At 33.9% G+C, this 19,975-nt stretch overlaps 1 protein-coding gene across 1 annotated transcript in view; it reads right to left on the bottom strand.

The window, feature by feature from the left end:
- The window catches only part of LOC150098565 (locomotion-related protein Hikaru genki-like), a 57,727-nt gene that overhangs the window by 36,327 nt on the left and 1,425 nt on the right, over positions 1–19,975 (bottom strand). Inside the window, exon 2 of the mRNA XM_090405081.1 lies at positions 833–1,039. Coding sequence (XP_090261207.1) covers positions 833–1,039 — 207 coding nt within the window. The remainder of the gene's footprint in view (positions 1–832; positions 1,040–19,975) is intronic.

The raw sequence follows: 19,975 nt of genomic DNA, 5'->3' as shown, positions 1-19,975 counted from the left end.
GGCTCAGTGATCAAACATGCGCATTTCGAGAATGAAAAAAAAAAAAAAAAAAAAAAAATTCGATACAAGCTATTTGGGAAAAGACTTTATTCTTAATTTTCAACAAACGTGGAACATTTCAGAGAAAGAAAAAAAACCACGCAAGTTGAAAATTGGGTGGAGAAAGAAACATTTGATCGCCATGAACTATTTCCGTGATGGGATTACAAAGTGTTTGGTCTTTAATTAATACAAATAACGGATAGTCTCCAAATGAGGATTATTTTCCCGCTCTGTGGAGAGACGTGATTAGCTTCCTCACTAGGATTATCGTTGACGAATGGACTGAAATGTTGGGAAAGTAGTTAAGCTATGGGTATTATGGTCGTTTTTTTTTACAATTTGGATGTCTTTCGCTGTGTTTTTCCTAATCGGATCATTCATTTGAATAGTGGATTTAGTTACAATACTCGTGGAAAGATTCTGAATTAAAAATTTCCAGGAATTCTACGTTAAAAGTCTAATATGGAATATCGTACTGAAGCTATATATATACTGAATTCAAGTCAGAACAAATAATATAGCGGATCGTGGAAAATAGATGGCTTTTCGAACTACAATTAAAATGATTAAAATTAAAATTAAAATTAAAATAATTAAGATTATTAAAAAGCCTATTAAAGTTAGTGGGTCAGAAAAAACGCAGCGTGGATTGTTATAAGTTTATAACAATTCGGTGAGATTTAGGCTTCACACACACACACACACACACACACACACAAAAAAAAAACCTTTGGTTTTAAAGTTATTAGATTCACTGAAGAAAAAAAATAAACGTTTAGCATAAACTTACCTTCGTCCACAGTGCACAGGGGTCCCACCCACACTCCATTTAGGCATTTTATTTTGCACATGCGTTTCTGTTCAAGAGGACCAATGACCCCAAGAAATTGGACCTCTTGAACACTTGCAAAATCGGTACCTCCAGCACTTGGCAGGGCAGTGCCGTTTACTATAACCTCCGGAGGGGAACATCCTTTACGGCTAGTGGTGTCTCGGGCTGCAAACAAAGCACAATTTAATTATTATCACATCTGCTACTATTCTTAAATTAAAATACAAATTCAAATACTATATATGTAAACCTTCCATCAAATGTATTACCAAGTTCAGAGTAAACTCCGGGATGGATACTTTTATCCACTCTTCCTCCTACATATAAACGACTTTACCATATAAACGATCTCAAATCCCATCCATAGTTTCTGATGACAGTACAGTTCATACCTTTGCGTCCTTTGCTTCGATGTTCCAAGGTTCAAAATCCTTCATAACCAATGTCTTGATCTCATTACAGTTCTTCAGTAGGGTCAAGGCAAGTGTAAACTTTAGTGCCACTAATTTTCGTCTTTATAAGCAAGACTGAGAACACAAGGCTCTTCCATCTCTTCCATCCTCCATTATAATTTGTAAGGGTCGTATTACTTAGTTACATTTTTGAAAGATTTCGAAGCGTTTTATGTTCTTATACTAGGACATTTGTTTTCTTATTCACATCACAGTTTTAGTTCATAACCGTTATCATCAATTCAACAGTCATAGCAGCCATGACATCACAGTCAGTAAGAATCTCAGTAATTGCTGTATTAACATCAATAGAAACATCCCGAAAAAAATTAACCAATGTTTCATATAACTATGTTAAATATAACAATGTATTTCAAAAGAGTTTTTCCAATATGTCACGTTGTATTTAATAAATTTATTTAGTAAATTTCAAAATATCTCTTTATGACTATTATTTGAGTTTTATTATTTGCATTTGTTCACCCTGAGCTACTATTTTTCGAGTTTTCTATATTTTTGTCTGCATTTGTTTACTGATTCTAAATTTTAATATTTGGTAGTTAGTTTCCAAAATATATTAGCATTCGACATAAATAGTTTAATAAATAAATAAACGTTATTGATAAAAACATTAAATTAAAAAAAAAAATCGTTAACCGGAATTCGTATCAACAGAGACCACTGTAACGAAGTCGATCGCACTTTCTAATGAGATGGATATAAAGAAATAAAAATAAAGCATAACAAATGGCAGTGAATAGCAATGCAATGTCATTTATTATCGCAAAATAAATAAGAAATGCTAAGTGGTTCACCTGAGCTACAAAAGCGAGCCCCCAATCCCACTAGAGACTGTTTTAATTCTCTAGTAGAAAACGCAAGCTATTACTTACGTTACCGAAGTGCGATTGCTCATGATTAATGTTCAGTGTTAACTAAAATATCCACAATGCATTTGCAACTCTGCTGAATCTAAGACAGCGCCATTGCATTAGTTTATTCCGCTAATTAGCAAGATTAGAAGTTGCATTAAATCATCTGCTTTTGTTTGTAGTTGTTCTACGTTGTTTCCTGTAAGCCGTTAAGTCATTGTGTCTTTCACATTCCATTGTTGTTGGTTTACTGGTTTCGTAGCTAGTGAATACTCTCGATTCAGAAAAACAAAGCCACGTTTAAGCCTCTCTCTTTTTATCTGCTGCCACTTTTCGCATAGTTTGGTTGCAGACATTAATCAATAAGATTATTATTACGAGAACTGCGGCTTAGTCTCTACGAATCCCATTAACGATTGGGTTGTCTGTTTGCGATGGAATTTATATTACTTTGTTGATGATGTTTACGATTTTTGTCGATGTGCCAGCTGGCTACTGTTGCCTTGCTTTACCAAAACTCAACTGGAGGGCAAATAGCGCAGTCATTTTTTAAGTTACTTCTATTTGTTTCTAGCAGAATTCTAGATCCGTTTGAGACAGGAAAACAGCGTTTGTTTTGTTTTGTAATTATCTTTTGCAGGTGTTCTCGTAATTCGGGATTTAGCTGCCCTTCAACATCGTATGACGTCTCGCATTTTCTATTGATAGCATGTATACAACAAGCACAAAGAGAGAAAGAATAAAACAACAATTTCTCGCTATTGACAGGCAATTATTCCTCTTCTATCTATTTAATTCTTTCATTTTTTCCTCTTCTAAATTTTTCTTATTAAATCTTTTTTTATTCTTTTATTATTTTTTACTAAATTTACCGTTTTGTATATTTTTTTCTGATTTTATATTTACGATTTTTTTTAATTTTTATTTTTATTTTTTAATTCTCTCTTTCTATCCTGATAAATATTTTCTTTTGGTTCTATTTAATTTCCTCTAAATATTTCTCCCTAAATTTTATTTTTTATCATAATTTTTTTTTTCTTCAAACCCTTTTCTTTTGTTTAATTTTTTTCGGTACCTTTTTAATCTTTTATTTTATAATATTTTAATTTTTAAGATTTCTTAAATATTTTACTTTTTTAATAAAATTCTTTCTTTCTCTAAATATTTATTTTGATCTCTCTTTCTCCCTCGTTCTCTCTTTTGCTCCCCCCCACATATTCTATTTAACAGAGCAATGCAAGGAAGTGCTTTTTGCAGACAGAAAATGACCTCCACACACACACAAGTTCTCCTCCGGTACAACAAGTGTTTCAACCCACACTGATGACTTACAGATGGTGTATTTGACGGCTTGTAAATTGAATATCGATATTTTAGATGGACTTTAAACTGTGCATCATCGCTGCTTTCTTTACGTATAAGTGACTCAGCAGTTTCCATCACTAAATATATTCTAGAAGCTGAACCTATTAGGGCCACATACATCGCATGGTCAATAGCCGAGCACTTTGCCATTACAAAGCATTTTACCGATAAGGACAATTTTATATCATTTCTAGATCCTTGAAAATGTCCCCAATGGACTCGAAAAGTATACTAAAACGACATGGGATTACTTAGTTTTGTAAAATGTTTTGTAAAATTACTTAGTTTTGTAAAATTCTCAAATGTGGTTCACAGAGTTGATCGTAACCTTTTGCTTCAGGAATTTAAGTAACAACTTTACTATTGATGACTCCATTGGTGTATGAAAGAGCCCCCAAGCGTGAAAAGATACAATTTTTTTTTTTGCTAAAGAAAACAATAAAAACTGATTAGAAGTTAGTGGCCAAATGAATCTGAATTTAAAAAAAAAAATAATAATAATAAAAAAACTAAACGAAAGAGAAAGAAATCTTACATTTCTTTGGGTAATCAGAAAATGTATTGATTGGTCTCCTGGAAGAATTCTGGTTAATCTGTAGCAAACGTGTGCTACAGCGACTCTAGAAAAATGCCCCGACAGCATTTTTTAAACTGCAATAAACGTTAGCTAATAACTTTTTTTTTTTTCTATTCAGCGGTTAGTGCAAATCAAGTTATCATCGCTGGCTATTTCTCAGAGATTGTTTTTATTTACACCACTGAAATCAATCACACATATTCTCTGCTTGCAGTTGAATTGTAATTGTAGTAACATCCTTATAGTCCTTATAAGGACTGGCTTATAAGGGCGAAGCAAGAATGCTTTTCATCTTCCGCGTTATCTGTAGAGGACAGTGTAAGGATAAGGTGATATTGAGCTACATAACGCTCTGCTCATGGCAGGAGGGTAACAGCAATAGCCGAGCCTCAGTTAGAACTTCATTGGCTACAGCATTGTCATCAATTTTAAAGAACAAAATTTCAAAAAAGATGTTTTCCATGCTATCACCTTTCGTTCACTCCGGATACTTTCAATATGAGAAGAAAATCTACAAACAAAATAAAGGATTGGCAATGGGAAGCCCCCTGTCTCCTATATTAGCTAACACCTTTTTTGAAGATTTCGAACAAAAGGCAATCTCCTCAGCTACTCTTAAACCAAAAATTTGGCTAAGATTTGTAGATGACATATTTCTTATCTGGGACCATGGCAACGATAACCTTCAGTCTTTTTTAAATCATTTAAACGACTTCCACCAAGATATCAAATTAACAATGGAGGTTGAAGAAAATGGATCTCTTCCCTTCCTGGACGTAAGACTTGCTAAGTCATTTGATTTTATTAAAATATCAATCTTTAGAAAATCTACTCACACAGATCGATACCTGCATGCGTCCTCACATCACTGTCCTGCACAGAAAATGGGTATCATCTCAACCCTAGCACATCGTGCTAGATCTATACTGTCAGATGATGAAGATCTAAAAAATGAACTACAACATCTACAAAGAACCTTCACAAGTAATGGCTACTCGTCGAAAACTATTAATAAGCATCTATACCACCACCATCACAACAACAACTCAGAAACACAAGACAATCCAAAAGGTTATATCTCCTTACCATACATCAGCTCGCTCTCCACGAAACTAAGAAGAATTTTAAGAAAGTTCAACATAAAAACCTGTTTCTCTACTCTTCCTAAACCAAGATCGATTTTAAGCAAATACAAACAAGCTCACAACCATCTACAGTTCCCAGGAGTGTACAAAATCACGTGTGACTGAGGGAAGCAATACTATGGCTAAACTGAAAAATCCATCCTCCTACGTCTAGAAGAACACCAGAGAGACATTGCCTACAAAAGAACTAAAGCAAGGGCCCTGTCAAGCCATGTACTGTTTTCAGTAAACACAAATGATGAAGGCCGTCAACATGAGATAAACTGGACAACAACCTCAAACCTTCATATATGCCGTGACGAGGTGGAGCGACGCATAGTCGAGTCTAAGGAAATTGTTATGGACCCTCATCACATAAATAATAACCTCAGCTATAATCTACCGGACTCTTTCAGTTCTGCTATCCGATATTGGCACACGCGCGAAATCAGACGCGCGCAGCTACTTAACAATAGAACTTCAACACGGACTGTAGCTACTGTTCAAAGCTAACTGATTTTATTAATAGTCGTTTTATAGTGATACGATGTTTCTTATAGTGTTTACTTGCTTTCTATGTTTCCACGCCTGAAGAAGTCGGACAATCCGATGAAATATGTTGCGTTTCATTTGCTTCCTCAGTCTTAAGTAAAAGGCTGGTTATATTCCACTAATTCGAGCCCTACCCAAGGGCCTATTGAGTTGTGGAAATACTTTCTGAAAATGAAAGCTGTGCCGAACAAAGTGGCCTTTTTGCAGCTGCCCAATTTTTAAGTCATCTAACTCGAGTGCTTCTAGATGTTTTTTCAATGTTTTAGGGATGGCGCCTAAAGCACCTATTATTATAGGAACAACTTTCGTTTTCTTTTGCCAGATTCGTTCAACTTCGATTTGCAAATCGCGATATTTTGTAATTTTTTCATTTTCTTTGTCGTCAATCCGACTATCTCCTGGTACTGATATTTTGATAAACTAAACACCCTTGTTTTCACTTTTTTCAACCACTGTGATATCGGATGTATTATATTTCAAGCTTTTGTCAGTCTGGATTCTGAAATCCCAGAGTATTTTAGCTTTTTCATTCTCAACCACTTTCTGGTGGACTTTATACTTCCAATAATCTTTAGACACTTTAAACCATACTTTCTTCATAAATGCCAGTGAATTATATATCTTGGCTACGTTATCATGCCTTTTACGGTACTCAATTTGTGCGATTTTGCTGCACCCACTTATAATGTGGTCTACCGTTTCTTCCTTTTCTTTGCACAATCTACATTTACTGTCTTCTTGAATTGTTTTGTATTTTGCCTTCATAACGTTGGTTTTAATTGCCTGTTCTTGTGCTGCAAAAATTACCGATTCTGTTTCTTTCTTTAGTGCTCCATTTCTCAATCATTGCCAGGTCAAGTTGCTGTCAGCGCTGTCCTCTATGCTGTGAAGGTATTTTCCATGCAATGTCTTATTTTTCCATCTTTCAGTTCTCACTTTTACTTGGTTGGTTTTGTATTCCAATTTTGTCCCCATAGGTTTAAATAAATCCTCTTTCCTTACCTCAATTAGAAATTTTTCCGTTGTTTGCTGCAGATAATCATTCAAATTTCGTTTTTATTCTTCAATAACTTGCTTCACTTGTAATAATCCTCTGCCTCCTTTTTTGCGTGATAGATATAGCCTATCAATGTCACTGCGAGGATTGAGGACATGGTGCATTGTCATTAATTTTCGAGTTTTTCGGCCTAAATCTTCTATCTCTAGCTGGGTCCATTCAACAATGCCTGCTGAATATCTCAGAACAGGTTTGGCCCAGGTATTAATTGCTTTTATCAAATTTCCAGCATTAAGCATTGACTTAAGGAGTTTTCTTAGTCAACTTATGTATTCTGCCCTAGTTCTTTCTTTGATCTTATTGTGCAAAATTTCTGATGCTTCTAAAATCCCCAAATATTTGAAGCTATCTTCGTATTTTATTGCCTTGATTATTTCACCACTGAACAGTTCGATTTCGTTCAGATCTTCAAACTTTCCTCTTGTTACTCCAGCAATTGCACATTTGTCGAAGCCAAACTCCATTGATATATCTTGACTGAATATGTGCACAGTGTTAAGCAACGATCCGAGTTCATTCTCTGATTTTGCATACAACTTCAGATCGTCCACGTATAAAAGGTGAGGTATCTTTGCACTCTTTTGCGCAGTTTGATAACCATGAGCAGTTTTATTTAAAATTCTGGTTAAGGGGGATCAATGACAAGATAAATAATAGAGAAGATAATGAGTCTCCTTGAAAGATACCCCTTTTGATGTTTATCTCTACAATTTCTTCTCTATTTATAACCAACGTTGTTTTCCAGTTTTTCATGCTGGATTGCAAAACTTTTTGTACGTTTTCGCTAATACCGAATAGTTGTGTGCATTTTAAAATCCATGAGGAATCGAATCGAAAGTTTTTTATAATCTATCCAAGCCATATGAAGGTTGGTTTTTCTACGTTTGCAGTTTTTCAGAATCATTTTATCAATCAGCAATTGGTCTTTTGTGCCTCTCGAATTTTTGCTGCTACCGTTTTGTTAAATTGGGAAAAGAGAACTTTCTTTAAGATAGCTGCATATTCTGTCAGCTAGTATGCCTGTGAGTAGCTTAAAAGTTGTTGATAGGCAGGTTGTTGGTCGGAGGTTTTCTGGCTTTGGAATTTTCCTTATCCTTTATGATCCAAAACATCTTCAGCGAGCCACTCTTCTTTGCTTTGTCCTTCTAAAACATCGTTAAATTGGTTAGCAAGTCTTTCGTGTAAGCCTGTCAGATATTTCAATCAGTAGTCATGTAATGCATCCTTCCCGGGTGTTGACCAATTATTTCTTCTTTTAGTTTGCTTTTAAACCATTCCATTTGTTATTTTCAGTTGATCCATTTTTCGTTCTTGAGATTCGTTCGTAATTTGTTCAATCCACTTTGCCTTGTTATTGTGCCTCTTAGGGTCGTCCCATAGGTTTTTCCAAAAGTTTAGTGTATTTTCTTTGTCTCTGGTATTTATATTTATATTTTTTTTTAAGATTATCATTCCTGCAGCAATCAGTTTTCTTGTAAAATTGGTGCTGATTAGCGCGAAACATCGAATTTTGCTTGTACTGTTCAATGCGTGTACTGTATCTTCTTATTTTAGCTGCAACTGCAACTATTTTTTTTGTTTCAGTTCCTCTAATACTTCATCAATAGGTCGTGTTCCAGTATTATATCTCTTTATGAGATTATTTCGGATTTTCGGATTTTTCAGCTTCTTTTCATTAAGGTTTTTCAAATTGCTCACGTCTGCTCTGAGTTGAAGAATTTTATTCTCCAGTCGATGCTTCCATTTTGGTTCCTGAGCCTTACTGCTTTTGGGTTCACTAATCTTATATCCTAATTCAGATGTTACGACGTAGGCTATTGAGTACATAAGTTGATTCGTTTGTCCAATAGTTCCGGTAGGAATATCCCTTGCAGCTTTATTGGCCTCTTGTAGGAGTTCCTTCAGTTTTTGTTGAGGTACATTTGCTCAATAATTTTTCTTGCGAGTTCTTGTTCCTTCTCTTATAGCTTCCTTTCAGCTATTTGTATATTTTCAAGATTTTCAGTAATCTGCACGTTGGAATCTGGTTCTGCTCCATTCATATTCTTGGTCACTTCGGGGTTAGTACAGTCTCTTTTTACAGCTTGAGGTTTCAGTGCTTCCAGCTCAAGTTCACTAAATATCTTGCGTTTGATGATGAAGTGGCGTTGCTGAATCAGCCTTTCGAATGAAATTTCCGAATTTGGGTGTCGTTCAAGCCAAAGTTGGAACATTCGTTTCTGAAATCCTCTAAATGAGGGGTTTGAAGTGTAGAAGCACTGCATGACCTGTCGATTTTCGGCAATGCTCCACTTTTTCCTAGTAATTACTTTCGAGTTCTGTGAATCTTGCTCTTGTAGCCCATTTGTCACTGGATGTCCAGGAAGGCTAACATCCAGTGCGGTCCTTGGTAACCCGCGCGACGATCGATGGGGGTATAGAGTTCTGATTTATCTTCACCATTTTTAACTGGGAATGAGCAGGTGCATGAGATGAAAAATAGGAAAATAAGAAAGAATCACCCCTAGCCCTCGAATACTCTAATAGCATTGGGGAAGGAGCAAGATGAAAAGTGATACAGATGGAAAGAAGAGTAGGGACCAGTCTACAGATAATATAACAGGTGTATATTACATGAGGTAAGACGTCATCCAGCTTCAGGTGCCTCGGGTTCGCCGTGCCCGTATTGACTAGAGTGAGCCCTTGAGGTATATATAATATATATATATATATATATATATATATATATATATATATATATATATATATATATATATATATATATATTATATATATATATATATATATATATATATATATATATATATATCAATATCCACTCGAACCTATGTACGATAGGATCGTAATTTTTTGTGGCAGATTCAAGAAAGGATCATTTTAATTGTTCCACATTTCTTTTAATAAAAGAATTACAGAAATAACAGAGGATATTATGGATCCAGTCATATTTTATAGCGAAATATAGAAAAAACTTAAAAAAGTTGCAAAATTTACTAGATTATACAAAATTTCCAAATTGAAGCTTTTTGTGTCTATAATTCGTATAAAATTAATGTTTTGAATAAGTATTACAAAATAATTATTTTTAGAACGTTATTTAAAGCATTGATTACTACTTAATTAAAATAATTATAGTTTTTCTTTTAAAAAGTATTATATATACGGTGTGAATTACTTTTTACTTATTATTGGTACAATTAATACTCGCCAATAAAGTGTCATCGTGGAGTGTTCGTTTCATTTTAAATAAATCAAATACCGAAATCTGTTATTGCATAAAAACTAACTCAAAAATATAGTTATTATTAGATAGAGCAAGTAACACATGAAATTAGTGTAAAAATAAATATAAAATCGTGTATAAATAATTTAAAAACTGGTTTTGACATTTAATTTTAGGATCGAATTGGGAAGTCTCTTGATTTATCGTTGCTGCTTTTCTTATCACGTTTCGACGTTTATTTGGGATTCTAAAAGAGGTGTTTTAAAACCATAATGTATGCACGCATGTAAGCATAGTTTTCTAGCGAAAATGACCTCATCGAGAAGGGTCATTAAGTACAAATCTAATAAAACACATTGTTCTGCGTGAAGATTACGTTCGTCTCGATTTCAGCGACACAAAAGAGAACTTCAATTCATTAAGTAGATTCTTCGATCCAAGGGGAGGAGGTAAGGGGGGGGGAGAAAAGAGAAGTTCATTTATTATAATGGTTCGGGCACCAACTGAAATGATAAGTGGTTGCGTTCATCTTTAGACACCCTCTTAATGTAGGCAAATTCACCGAGAGAGAGAGAGAGAGAGAGAGAGAGAGAGAGAGAGAGAATAGTTGGCATTTTTCTTTTTATTAGTTTCCCAACGAAGCAGTTTTGTTTCGTCTCTTGTTTTCAAAACGCGGTTAGTTGACTGTATCAGCTTTGTTTAACACGAGAAAAAATTAAAAATAAATAGAATAAATGAATGCAATAAAGAATTAAGCTAAACAGTTAGGATTAATAGGATGCCGCCTACAGCCTTTAGGGAATGAAAAAGTATCGGTAATTTTTTTTTATTTATTTTATAATAAAACAAAAATAAACTAAAATAATCAAAATATATTATACTAATATAATACAAGATATGATAATGAAATTATTGGGGAAGAAACTATTTATTCGTACGATCAGCTTTGTTTAACACGAGTAAAACTAGATGTATAAAATAAGAATAAATAATTAGAATAATTGATACGATAAATAAACAGTTAGAGCTATTAAAGGAGGAAGGAGAGACAGAATAAGGAACTCAATCCCATCTAAATCAAAAGAGAATAATGCTAGCTTTTGTCTTTTAAGTCTAGAGGTTCTAGAAGTCGGGTGAAATTCTTCTTTACGAATTATAGAACTCATATGATTGTGGAGGTTATAGTAGTACTATGATATTAGCAGTGTGTGATGCTAAAGAAGAGTTATTTATTGAATTGCTTGGGAATTTACGTTTATTTAATATTAATGATTTTACAGGCTTTCAATATAATATCCATTCTGGCTTATCATTGCTGTCCAACATCTGAATAAGTCATATTCCTGTTAGCAAATCTTTCTTGTTGATGTGTATTATTTTTGATAAGTAGTTGAGTCGCTTCAGTGTTAGTAAGGCGTCCCCAACATGAAACATGTGGACTCGTATTGCAAGATATCTAACTTTGGCGTAAACCAGATTGAAATGGAAGCGAATGAATAATGAACTAAGGTATAAATGGGAAGTAATAAGATATTTTAATCAGTATAAAGTGTAAGCTAGAAAACTAGCAAGTATAATAATAAGGAGAAATTAAAATATGAGAGAAATTGGGAACATACATAGTATATGAGGGTGGTCTGAAAAGTTCTTGGCCTTACAATGAAAAAAAAAATGAATTTATAATCTCAAAATTATTTTTATTTTTCAACATAATCTCTCTTAAGACTGATACATTTATTCCAGCGATGCTCCAGTGCCATTATCCCGTCCCTGTAGTGGTTCTCAGTAAGGTCTGCAAAATATCCCTCTACAGCTGCATTCGCCTCTTGATTCGAAGAAAAACGCTGACCAGCGAGGAAGAGTTTTAGTTTTGGGAAGAGATAGAAGTCAGAGGGAGCCAAATCTGAGGAATAGGGTGGATGTTCCAACAATTAATAGTGCAGATCCCTTAATTTCCCATTGCCAAAACCCCTTTGCGGGTAGGTGCATTGTCCTGATGAAAGATGATTTTTTTCTTCTGCAAACCAGGTCTTTTCTCACGAATTTTTTCGTCCAGTCTGGTTAAAAAATCGGAATAATATTCCCCGGTTATTGTTTTACCCTTTTCTAGATAATTAATAAACAAAATGCCTTTAGCATCCCAAAACACCGATGTCATGACCTTTCCTGCTGATGGAACCGACTTTGTCTTCTTTGGCGCTGAACAACCAGTTTCTCTCCACTGTTTTGACTGCTGTTTGGATTCTGGTGGGTAATGATGAATCCAAGTCTCATCCGTAGTAATAAATCGACGCACTAAATCAATTTTAATCTTGTTAAAATTCTCCAAGCACTGTTCAGAGATTTTCATGCGAGTGCGCTTTTGATCTGCTGTGAGCAAACAAGGCACCCATCTTGCGCAAAGCAAAAATATGCAATTCTTCATGCAAAATATATCCTACACGTTCTTTTTAAATACCTATAGTCTCAGCAATTTCACGCACTTTGACTCGCCGGTCATCCAATACCATATCGTGCATTTCATCGATGATATCTGGTCTTGTTACACTTTTTGGACGTCCTTCACATGGATCATCTTCAAGGCTGGTGCGGCCACGTTTAAACTTGGAAACCCATTGCTTAATTGTCGAAAACGAAGGAAAAGAGTGCCCATAAACTTTTATGAACATCGAATGAATTTCTTTAGGCGTTAAACCTTCTTTTACAAAGAATTTTATAATTGTACGATACTCGATTTTATCCATTTCAAGGGATGCAGACAACACTTTTGCTTCAGACAGCTGTATATGTATGTATATATATATATATATATATATATATATATATATAATATCAAATCAAATTATATGGGTGTACAGAATTACCCGCCGTGAAGTTTGAAATTATTATTATTTATATGGCACTCCATGGAGTGAAAAGACTCATTGAGAGATCCACTCTATCCATTAACACAACACCTATCATACATCTCCTTAAAACTATTCCCTGTTGGGGCGCTCACAATCATCTCTGGCAGTCTATTCCACTCATTCACCACTCTTCAAGGAAAGAACCTAGTCCACACACCCTTACTAACCACACTCTTAAACAGTTTCCAAGTGTGACTCCTTGTTTCCCCCCAACTCCCCATGTATTGATAATTTTCTTCTGTAATAACTTATAAAATCCGTTTAGTAACTTATAAGTTTCTATCATATCCTTTCTCCTCCGCCTATTAGCTAAACTCTGCAACCCCACACACCCACAATTTATCCCCATAGGGAATTTTCCACGGAACTGTCAGCATGCTTGTTCACTCGTCTCTGAATCTTCTCTACCACCTTCCGATCTCCAAGAAACGCAGTGATCAAATCTGTGCACAGCAGTCAACTGTGGCTGAATCATAACCTTATAAAGAGGGGTAATGATCCTCCGAGCTATTTTGCGAACTTTTTTAATACGTCCTCTGAATTTCCAATCTCTATCCATCACCACCCCCAAATCGCTAGCCTCATCAGTTTCCAGTAAGCTAGTAGCATCAACATGATACAGAGTGTAGGATATTTTTTATCCCGAAATGCATTACCTTATATTTTACAACATGTAAGGTAATGAAAAAAACTATTTAATAGATTAAATATAATCTATTAATTAACGTTTTTGTAGAAATTTACAGTTTTAGATCTTTATTCACAAGCTTTTTTAAATTTACAAATGATATTTATGCTTATGTATAACATATGAACTAAAAATATACTTTTTGTCGTAATAAACTGGAAGTAATTTACATTGGATACTAAAATTTCAACATATTAATTAATTAAAGCCTTAATTAGCAATAGGAATGGAATCGGTAAAAATTGTTATATAAAATTTAAATATTTCTTTCTTATAATTTTCCTTATATTTAAAATTTTATATAACAATTTTTACCGATTCCAGTTTATTATTTTATTATTTATTATTTATGCAGTTTATTACGACAAAAAGTATATTTTTAGTTCATATGTTATATATAAACATAAATATCATTTGTAAATTTAAAAAAACTTGTGAATAAAGATCTAAAACTGTAAATTTCTACAAAAACATTATTTAATAGATTATATTTAATCTATTAAATAGTTTTTTCATTACCTTACATGTTGTAAAATGTAAGGTAATGCATTTGAACCAATCAACATTCGCATTATTAACAAAAAATCACAAAATAAAACTCAAATATTTAAGAAAAATAAAATTAAAAAAAAAAAAACATATGCTGAATCAACATAACTGCATAACTTACGACATGTAAACGACACAGTACTAATCACCGAGAATGAAGATCTGCAAAATATACTTAATAAACTAACGGAGAGCTGTGATAAATTTGGATTAAAAACACACAGAAAACAAAAGTAATAATATGATGGATGGCAATGCTGTAGCCAATGAAGTTCTAGCTGAGGCTTTGCTATTGCTTTTATCCTCCTGCCATGATCAGAACTTTAATAGCTCAATAACACCTTATCCCTACACTGTCCTCTACAGATAACGGGGAAGATGAAAAGCATTCTTGCTTCGCCCCTTTAAGCCAGTCCTTATAAGGATAAGTAATAATATGAATAAGTAGAAGAATATAAATAACCCAGACAGCCTTTCTTGACATGAATCAAATATTCTACTTAACAACAGAATAGTCAATATAAGTACAAGAGTACAATTACTGACTTGCTATGTATGTTCTACGTATTCAGAAAGATAGGCTTTCGGAAAAATAAATTTAAAAAGATTGATGGCCTAAAGATGTGGTTGAATGAATGAAGCTATCGATGCTATTATTAACTATCAGGAATCGGGAGGAAATAATTATATGCAATTTAAATATTTTCTTATGTAATTTTTCATATATTTAACATTTTTTTCATACAAATATGTTATAGAAAAATCAGTACTGATGTAAAAACCAACACTTGTATAAAAATCAATATTTGTATTACATAAAAAATCACAATTCTCGTACTGAAATTAACATATGTTAAGTTTATGTGGAATTTTTATTCACAAGTTCTGTTTTTATTTATTCTATTTTAATAAAATGAATGTGTTATGTTATTTAAATAGGTTCAAATATATTTCAGTATCTAAGTGTGTTATTTAATAGAATAAGAAAGTAAAAAATAGCAACCTTTTGTCACAGTGTAATTCTTTTAGTGTGTGCGCATATTGATAATTTTGGATATCCGCAGTAAAATTAATGTTTCTAACTAATGCATTTTTTGTTCACTTAGCTGAAATCGGCAGACGAATTGATTAATACACGTGCATTGCACCTAGTGGTCGGTTATGGAAATAAATTAAGTGTGTAAAGTGAAAAAAAAATGCAAAAGGATGAAAGACAACTATTACAAATGCATGTATTTCCAGAGTTTTTATTATTTTTTATTTTATTATAATATATATTATTAACTTATTTGCTAACTCATTATGTTAGCTGAATAATTTCCTTGACTTCTGAACCTCTTCGGAGAGTTTTCGTTAGATGTCATTTACAATATGTAAAATTAATATTTCAAAATTCAAATTCTAACTTTGGTTATCGTTTGGAAGACTAAGCCTTTTCACTATTTTTAATGATATTTTTCAGTTGGAAGGATCAGAAAATTGCACGATTAAGGTATCAATAATTATTTCGCATTGAATTACGCTATAAATACATGGAAACAGTGATAAACGAGCCTGTCAAAACTGAACAATTCGAGGTATAAATTTGAACTATTCTCTGTCTTGTTACCGTAGACAAATTTAATTAAATATGGGATAATACTGTTAAAGTGAAACGCGGGGACGAATTATACAAATTAATTCGCGTGATTTGTTCTCGGCAGGCAGACAACTGACCTACTTGGTTGATTTCCTAGTGCGGGAGTTTGCAAACATTTGCAAGGTGAAATTAAGCAATTGAAATGCGGATTCGGAGAAGGATTTGAAATTACAGGATAATTTATTCCAAAAAAGGAAATTAAAAATTCATTTAAAAATATTAATATGGATATAAATAATAAATAAGAATATTAAATAGATAGTCATTTAAAATAATAATAATAATTAAACGCAGATTGTTTAATTTATTGTGCTTGTTATTTTCGTGTTTTCAGATCTGATGAAAAAAATTCTCGCAAACTTGATTTTTACCTGAAATATACGAAATTTTTATCTGAAAAATACTTATAAATAATTTAAAACAAACAGAATCACTTGCTCAGAGGAGACTTGATTCAGAGTAGAAACCTGATTTTCTACAAGACTTAGATCGAAGCCATTCTTAAAATTAAAAAAATAAATAAATAATAATAATAATAAATTCAGAAATTTACATAACAAATTTATGGATGAAACTGCATTCATTTCTGGCGTGGATTGGACATTTTCTATACCTAAATCCAATAGAAAAATGTCTAGAATATCTATAAGAAGACTCAAAGAATGGAGTGTTAAAGACGTTGGTATTCGTGTCATTCTGGGATGTAAAAAAAAACTGCATAAAAATAATCTAGACGCATTTCCACGGTTAAAAAGGCTATCAAGGATAAGTAAATAAAGGGACGTATACAACCCTAAACAGTGAAATAAAACTAGATTTATATACTTCTAAAAACGAAACAGTATTTCTGGAAAATGTACTTGCCTTACCATTAACGTTCGCAATGGTGTATGTCAGTTATAATTTAGGATCCGCTCAAGAATTGTAGCTATGGAGCTCCACCGCGTCTGATAATTTTGTGCGTGTGCGTGTGACTTTTTTGCTTATTTATTTAAACATTAAATAGATTTAAATAAATATGCATGAAGTGTACGGATAGGAAGAATTGATGCAACATAGAAATCAAACAAATATCAATTTAGATCATTTGTTTTTCAACTAAAAGATCAAATGTTGTGTATGAACAAGAACAAATTAAAATGGATAAAAGATTTTTCTAAAAAAAAATAATAATAATAATGTTCCGATGATGACCACGAATAGTCGAAACGGTCCACACCCCGTCAACCACCTTTCCCCTTCCCCCTCCTTATTTTAAAAAATTAACCCTTTCACTTTTTCCCCACCCTATATAAAAGTATATGTTTCTATATATTACGAAAAAAACCCGGGTTTTTTCTAACTTATTCTACCAAACTGCCTACCCCCCCCACACCACACACACACTCTGCAGTTCTCGACATCGCAGACAGAGGAAAAGCCACAACACCCAGAAAAAGGTATGTGCAATTTCTATTCCTTAAGCTACATATACTTTTTAGTACATCTACACTCATAATGCCCTAAGAACCCATGAGTAAATAGCCAATGACATTTAAACAGGGGCACTCCTAAACTGAAGCAGGCAATATAGCTGTATTATAATAATAATAATAATAAGCCCAAGAAAAAAAGAAAGCACAGCACCCATGGATAAAGCTAAAGTTAGACCGAAACTCGATTGATCAGACTAACAAAGTTAGCGCTTGTTTCCCTTTAAAAGGTGTCCGTAGGCTATTAATTTTAACTCGCATATTAGACTGCGGTGGTTGGTCTTTTGAGTGATGCAATCAAGTTGAGTGAACATGCTCTTTATTCTGGGGTTCCCGGAAGACTGCACATACCCTTTTTCTTGTGCTACCTCATTCAAAATAAATGAGTGGGAGCAACAAAAGATGGTAAACAAGTTTAGATTCAAGCAATAGCAAACCTTTTGGTTGATAGTTAACCACAGTATGGTGTTTGGAATGGATCGCTGTTAATGGCAGGCGGATGACACCTCTTCAAACCTTTTGAGGATAAAGATTTCATATCAGTGATAAAGAAATGATGCAGAGAACCCAACATTTGAATAATGGATATCCTCCACTGCTATTTGTTAGTCTCCAAAGTTTTTTTTTTCCTTAAGGATTTCCACATATATTTCAGCTCAACAAGAGCAAATATAAACAATTTGTTTTTCTGGTTGAATGGGGATGGAAATTATAATATAGAAGACCTGAAAATGGAGCACCTGTGGCGTGATACTCCAATCCAAATAGATCATTAAAATCTTTCCCAAATGCGACTGGCAAGCATGCAATATTTCCATATCCAATTATTCATGCAACTGAGATGTCTGTAATGCAGCATTACTAGTGCTGGTTTTACTATACAGCATATATAGAATTCTTGATTAAGAATTGGGATAAAAGGTTTATTAGCTCACGCTAGTATTCGCCGATACTTTTATAGTTTTTTATACTATATTCGGCATGAAACTCTCTGATTCCAATCTTTGAGTTTCTTATTCGGTTTTAAAACAATGTGGGATCTAATATCCCCTTAATTTAATTAAGGGATAAAAGGTACTGTACTAATGCCTTAGTAAAGCACTTTTTTGGTCATAAATCCAGCCATCAGCCTCTAATGCGAGTAATAACATAGGATGTAGTTAGAGGAGTAGAATCACTTCATAGTCAAGCATGTATAGTATTCGTCCTACAACCCACAGGGCATTTGCCATCTGTTACCCTGGGAATCTCATCTTACATCCTACTACATCCTTATCCTTATAAGGACTGGCTTAAAGGGGCGCAGCAAGAATGCTTTTCATCTTGCCCGTTATCTGTAGAGGATAGTGTAGGGATAAGGTGTTATTGAACTATTAAAGCTCTGATCATGGCAGGAGGGTAACAGCAATAGCCGAGCCTCAGTTATAATTTCATTGGCTACAGCATTGCCATCCATTACCCTCCAAGGGTATTAATCACCGCACCTCACGGTCGATTAACACTTTTTCCTCCTACTATACTATACTACATCTTAAAAGAACTGGGCGATGGACTGAGTCCTTGACTCTTTATCCCGTCATCTGAATGAAGGAAATCTGTGTGGATGGGGTGTTATGTTATTAAGCTAAAAGCTCTAGTCATGGCTGGGTAGCCGAACCTCAGTTAAAACTTCATTGGCTACAGCATTGCCATTTGTTCTGTTACCCAGGAAGTCCTAAAAAGGACTTTTCTTCCTCATCCTTACCTACTATACTACATTGAGCTATTAAAAGCGCTGATCATGGCAGGAGGGTAACAGCAATAGCCGCGCCTCAGTTAGAACTTCACTGGCTACAGCATTGCCATCCATTACCCTCCAAGGGTATTAATCACCGCATCACCTTATCCTTATAAGGATAAGGACTAGCTTAAAGGGGCGAAGCAAGAATGCTTTCATCTTCCCCGTTATCTGTAGAGGACAGTGTAGGGATAAGGTGTTATTGGGCTATTAAAGCTCTGATCATGGCAGAAGGGTAACAGCAATAACCAAGCCTTAGTTAAAAATTCATTGGCTACAACATTGCCATCCATTACCCTCCAAGGGTATTAATCTTAATCCCCGCATCTCACGGTCGATTAACTCCACTTCACCCTTCTCACCGCATCTCACATATATACTGTATATATATGTATGGCTTAAAGGGGCGAAGCAAGAATGCTTTTCATCTTCCCCGTTATCCGTAGAGGACAGTGTAAGGATAAGGTGTTATTGAGCAAGTAAAGCTCTGATCATGGCAGGTGGGTAACAGCAATAGCCGAGCCTCAGTTAGAACTTCATTGGCTACAGCATTGCTATCCATTACCCTCCAAAGGTTTTAATGGCATTTTTTTTTATACCTCACGAAATATTTCATTATTTTAACGTATCTTATTAAAATAATCGAATGGTTTATTAAAGTAATTATTATTTGAAGAAGAAGTTTGAGAGAGACTGACTCTAACTTAAAATTTTAGCTTATTTTATTAATGTACATTATTATTAATAATATTAAATAAATTTATACAAAACCAATTTAAACTATAAGATAAGTATTTATATCGAGCAATGTAAACAATAAGCACCAATTAAGTAATTAGCAAATA

The sequence above is a fragment of the Typopeltis vanoorti genome, chromosome 15, assembly GCF_054136105.1.
Source record: "Typopeltis vanoorti isolate ZY-2024b chromosome 15, IOZ_Tvanoo_1.0, whole genome shotgun sequence".
NCBI lineage: Eukaryota > Metazoa > Arthropoda > Arachnida > Uropygi > Thelyphonidae > Typopeltis > Typopeltis vanoorti.
Note: the sequence above shows the minus strand (reverse complement) of the source record. Positions and strands in the feature narration are given on the sequence as shown.